The following is a 5,303-nucleotide window of genomic DNA, read 5'->3' as shown; positions in this document are numbered from 1 at the left end:
AAAAACGTAGTCTTAAACCAATTTCCCCCCCTTAAATTGAGAAATATATCTTCCTGCCACCGTTTGCACACGCTTACGCAAAATTGACATTAATATTCCCCTCCTCCACCGACGTCTTAGCCGCACTTCCGGATATAGAAAATGACGCGAACGTCAGCGCCACATGAACGCGGGACTTATACGGACGCCTGTCACGAATAGACAGTATCGTTGCTCTTATTAATTTGAATTTTCACGTAGGCAATTTTCACTCGTCAGCACGCCTATCTCCAGATCGCGAAGACGCCGACTAACGATGCTCCTCATTGTTCGTCGCGTTCGTCCTTCCCTAGGAGAAGGTGTCCATCCGTCGTTGAACGAATGAAAAGCGGTCGCGACCGTTATTTGGCCATCGTCCAGGATTGGTAGCAGCGAAAGTCCATTGAGCTCGACAAAGACAACGACAATGGTTCTTCCTATCGCGATGTGTCATCCGTCGTATGCTCTATAAATACTTATGGGGATCACTTAGACCGATCGAACTCAGTTTTTCTTTCGGCGCCGTCGGTGGCACCTGGGATTTGGGGAGCCTTCCTCAAAGCCATCATGAAGTTTCTCTTGGTATTCCTCTCTGTTCATATTTCCTTCTTGTGTTATTTTTGTTTGTTTTATATATTAACAACGTTGCGTTCGAGAAAGCTATCGCGTCGATTAGTGACGGAAACGTGGGAGAACTGTGAATTCGATTCTATTAGTGACACTTGGGACTGGACCTTTCCTGTCTGTTCCATGGCAGTGAAGTGTTGATTGATTTACGGTGCAATCGATACTTGACGTAGCCTGTTTTTACTTCTATTCGATTAAGTATTCTTGCACGAGGTATGTGTATGAAGTTGGAGGGTAAACTGTTAGTGGTTTGTGTTTTCGAGGCCGTACGATCGTACTTGAAACTGAAACTAACAAGCAAATTTTCAAACTTCTTGTTAACGTCGCTCGATCAGTGATAATTCTTTTACCGCGATACTCGAGGAGAATGATATTAGTAAAGAATAAATTCTATTGATCAATTAGTTTACCACTCTCGTGGAAAAAGACGCGGAGCTAATTTCCACGCCTAATAATTAATCTTATAATGGTACCAACATTGTACGAGTCCAAACGAAAAATAAAGCAAAGTCACAGAGAGTCGAATCCACGACCCTCGGATCCGCGGTCGACCGCTTTACCTACACAACCAATCTCGTGCCCTACGATTCGTGTTGTCGTTTCACTCCTTATTCTTGGGAATGGGTGGTCCCGATACTACAATATTAATTCGATTCGTTCGTAGATTTTGTCGCTGCTCGTGGTAGCCAGTGCAGCAATCACAGTCGACAAACGCGACAAGGAGAATTCCGGGGTCGCGAAGAAGCACGGGAAGAGAGGTCTTGTCAATTTGGGGTACGGCCTGCCACCTGAGCATCACTACGCCGAACCCGAACCAGCGCCTGTCTACGAAGCTCACGTTCCTCATGGACTGCATCCTACTCTTGGAGGACACTTGGAACCCGCTGGACCGCCCCTGCCACCCCCAGCAATTGCTTATCCAGCACGTTAGTACATTTTTATACGGTCAAGATAGTCACGTTGAAAAATATAACGGAACAACTACCTTGAATTCGGTGAAATGTAATTAAAATGAAGCGACGGACGTGGAGCGAGGTCTTGATGCAGACCTTGATAAATGCTCACAAGTCAAGAAACCATAGTATCCATGGATATTAACCCTTTCACTGCAAGACGATTTTTGCTGGAAATTCTAAGGGACGTATTGGGCTGTCTGGAAAGTTCATGCCGATTTTTAGTAGGCGGTACAGGTCTGAATATGTCGGAATAGCTGAAAATAAATAACATGTGTACACTCCTTAAAAGGTGCAAAGGTTGTGGAACAAAATGGTACACATATAATTCGATAAATATGCATCAATATTCAACTATGCCTTTAAATTTTTCTTAAAAATAGGCATGAACTTTCCGGACAACCCGATACAATACAAAATACAGTCTTATAGGGACTGACTAAACGAAACTTTTCTATTTTTACAGTTTATTCATACGAAGACCTTTTTTCTGAAATTCAGTTTTCGCAAACTGACTTCTAACTTCTTTAATTTTTATTTTCGAAACTAAGCGTCCTATGAATTAATTAAGTTCTTGAATAAATTATGTCTAATTATTTCCTATGAGCTGATATTTTTTTTCAAATCGATTCAACGAATACAAATGTTTCTCTGAGCCCATTCTTATCGAACTATTAGTTCTAGCTCCATATCAGCCTATACAATAAACAAATCAGAAGATCCTAGAACATATAGCTTAGTTATCATCAACGATGGTCAATTTAAATCGAAACAGGCTGGCATCAAGTGGAAAAATCAAGTGAAGTTTTGTTAAAATCTCTCGTTAAATAAGTCCACGTTACAAGTACCATAAAAAGAAAAATAAGATTGTACTTTTTCAACAGCCGCCGTTCCAGTGCCAGTGCCGCAGCCTGTTCCTCATCCAGTGCCAGTGCCGCAGCCAGTGCCCGTACCTCAGCCTGTTCCGCATCCGTTTCCTGTCGCGGTACCGGTGACGAAACATGTGGCGATCCCGGTGCCCGTGGACCGTGCCGTTCCCGTGCCAGTAGATCGTCTCGTTCCGGTGCCAGTGGCGGTTCCGGTTCCCAAACCGTACCCCGTTCACGTGGAGAAGCTGGTGCACGTCGACAGACCTGTGCCGGTACCCGTCGACAGGCCAGTCCACGTTCCCGTGGATCGACCAGTCGCTGTTCCAGTTGCGGTACCGAAACCGTACCCTGTACCATACGAGAAGGTGGTCCACGTGGATAGACCGTACCCCGTCCACGTGGCTGTGCCCTATCACGTCCCCAAGCCTTACCCCGTGCCTGTCGCCATTCATGCTCACAAATCCCACGGTTGGTGCAAGTGGTGCTGATACATCAGGCCTGTTAACCTTTTCGAATAATGTTAGAGTAGAATCCTCTTTTAACGCTAGGTTTACGTTCGATTCCAAGTAACTACGGTGCGTTGTTTGCTTTGTTTTGACGTCTACTTTCTAAGAACTTTCTCATCGTGTTTATATCTATTACCAAAGTAACGTCATGCTGACGAATCCCACGGTTGCTGGTGCGAATAGAACGGACATGTTGACGTGTCAGGGCTGGTCACGTTTTGGAATTAGTTTAGAGGAGAATCCTTTGTAGGCCCCTGTATTTCTTTTTTTTTAATTTTATAGCACAAATTTAATATATTGTATACTTTTGTATGATATTTTTAATACATCTCTTATACCAACTAATTTTCTTGATATCGTATGTTTCCGTTCATTCTCCAAATTGGAAAAGCTTGTAAATGGAACAAAAAAGATTATATAGGAATCGATGGTTCGGATCCACCAGGGAAGAACGACTTCTTTGAATGATATTAAGAGAACAATAGGGTCACGATGCGTCCTTGAGCGATACCATATCGCCAATGTACGTATAATTCACGTGAATAGATTGGCGCACAGTTCTCACGCTTGCAGGTGTATCTACGTATCCGTACAACGCTTATATCAATTAGAGTATAAAGGTCAACTTTCCAACATGGCGGACTCCTTGTATTTTTAATGGGCAGATGCTCTTCTAAGGAGAGCTTCGGTTGCTTCAGCCGTAACGCAAAACGATTTACCTCTTTGCAATGTTCTAATGTTCAGTTCTATTCTCTTTGTGGTACTTCCGAGATACTGAAACTAAACATTTCATAAAAATAAGTCGAACGTGATCACGTACATTTCTGAAATCTCGATGACAGTGGCTATGTGATATGAGGAACTTGGAGGAATTTTGTTTTTCATTTATTTATGTAAACTCAAATGTGAAAAAGATCAGGTGATTCTTTTTTTGTTCAGAGATTCTCGGAGTACTTGGAAAATTAAAAGATACGAACAGTGAACACTTATGAATCGATAAAAGTTGAATATCGAACATTGAATATTAAATATTGAACGTTAAACATCGATGAACGTTAATGAACATTGAATATTGAATATTAAATATAGAACGTTAAACATTGTTGAACATTAATGAACATTGAATATTGAATATTAAATATTGAACATTGAACATTGAACATGGATGAATATTGGTGAACATTGACTGTTGAACATAGAACATTGAACAACGAATATTGAATATTAAATATCGAACATTGAACATCGATGAACTTTGGTGAACATTGACTATTAACATAGAACATTGAACAACGAATATTGAATATTAAATATTAAACACTGAACACCGATGAACTATAACAAACATTCGATATTGAACATGAAATGTGTAGAAAATGTATTATTGGCTCTTTTCCTGTGCCTTTCTATATACACGAATAAAAGAAATCGTTTGTCAATGTTTATACCCACCATAATTCGATAGTATTTACGTGTATATATTTTTCAGTTCACTTTCCTTAACCGTGTCGTAAGTGCTGCTAATAGCGCAAAAATTCCCGATTCGAGTGTGTTCTAGTAACAGGTACCTATAGGAAGTTCATATTTAATGGATACTTATAGCACCTTTACGCTCGATAGACGTTACACTTGACACCGAAGTACGACGTACTATGTGAAGAATAAATCCATAACGGTTTAAACCTAATAGAAGAAAATTGTTCACCTGGTCGTAGGAGTCCAAGAAAAGAATCTAATCTCTCTTTTTGTCTTTAAAGCCGAAGCGTTTGGATACTATAAAGAAGGCTTCTATGAATGGGTTTCGCGATAGAAGACAATCGTTCAAGAAGATGGCCACACTGGAGAAGATTGATATTCGTGACTTACGATTAAAGGTTACTCTTGTATTTTTACTAGGTTCAAGAAAACATTCGTGATTTTTGTTTGAAGGCAAAGTACTTAATATACATTTTTGAAATTTGGTACGTCTATTTATACATGTATATGCAAGATCCCGTTAAATTTACAACTGGCTTGTTCAATTTGTTTCATCAGAAAAAAAGTATATCTTTTTAGCCGAAATAAAACAGTACTTTCAAAGTTTCGTGATCAGTTAGCTTAACAAGAGAACCTATGATACGAACGATTTATAACTTCGACAATTTTCACATTTCTTTAAATATAATTAGGCAGAAACATTTCAAGGGACTTGAATAACAAGAATATCAACAACAGAAAATCTACTTTTGGACCCAGAAAAAGAAAATGTTCGAATTCAATCATCAAAAATTTCACCCACTTCGTCAGCCATCCCGAGCGATTCATGATTAATTTTCCTATCAATCTTTAGT

At 40.0% G+C, this 5,303-nt stretch overlaps 1 protein-coding gene across 1 annotated transcript; it reads left to right on the top strand.

Annotated features, from left to right (window-relative positions):
- Positions 1-860: 860 nt before the first annotated feature.
- Positions 861-3,509, top strand: LOC128895810 (tetra-peptide repeat homeobox protein 1-like). The gene is made up of 3 exons (XM_054158738.1): positions 861-893; positions 1,310-1,571; positions 2,483-3,509. Exons 1-3 carry the CDS (start codon positions 861-863, stop codon positions 2,953-2,955), a joined length of 768 nt encoding a protein of 255 aa, XP_054014713.1. The 3' UTR covers positions 2,956-3,509.
- The last annotated feature ends 1,794 nt before the right edge of the window (positions 3,510-5,303 follow it).

This window comes from Hylaeus anthracinus, unplaced genomic scaffold (genome assembly GCF_026225885.1).
Source record: "Hylaeus anthracinus isolate JK02 unplaced genomic scaffold, UHH_iyHylAnth1.0_haploid 5, whole genome shotgun sequence".
In the NCBI taxonomy this organism is placed as follows: Eukaryota; Metazoa; Arthropoda; class Insecta; order Hymenoptera; family Colletidae; genus Hylaeus; species Hylaeus anthracinus.
This window is presented reverse-complemented; position numbering and strand designations above follow the sequence as displayed.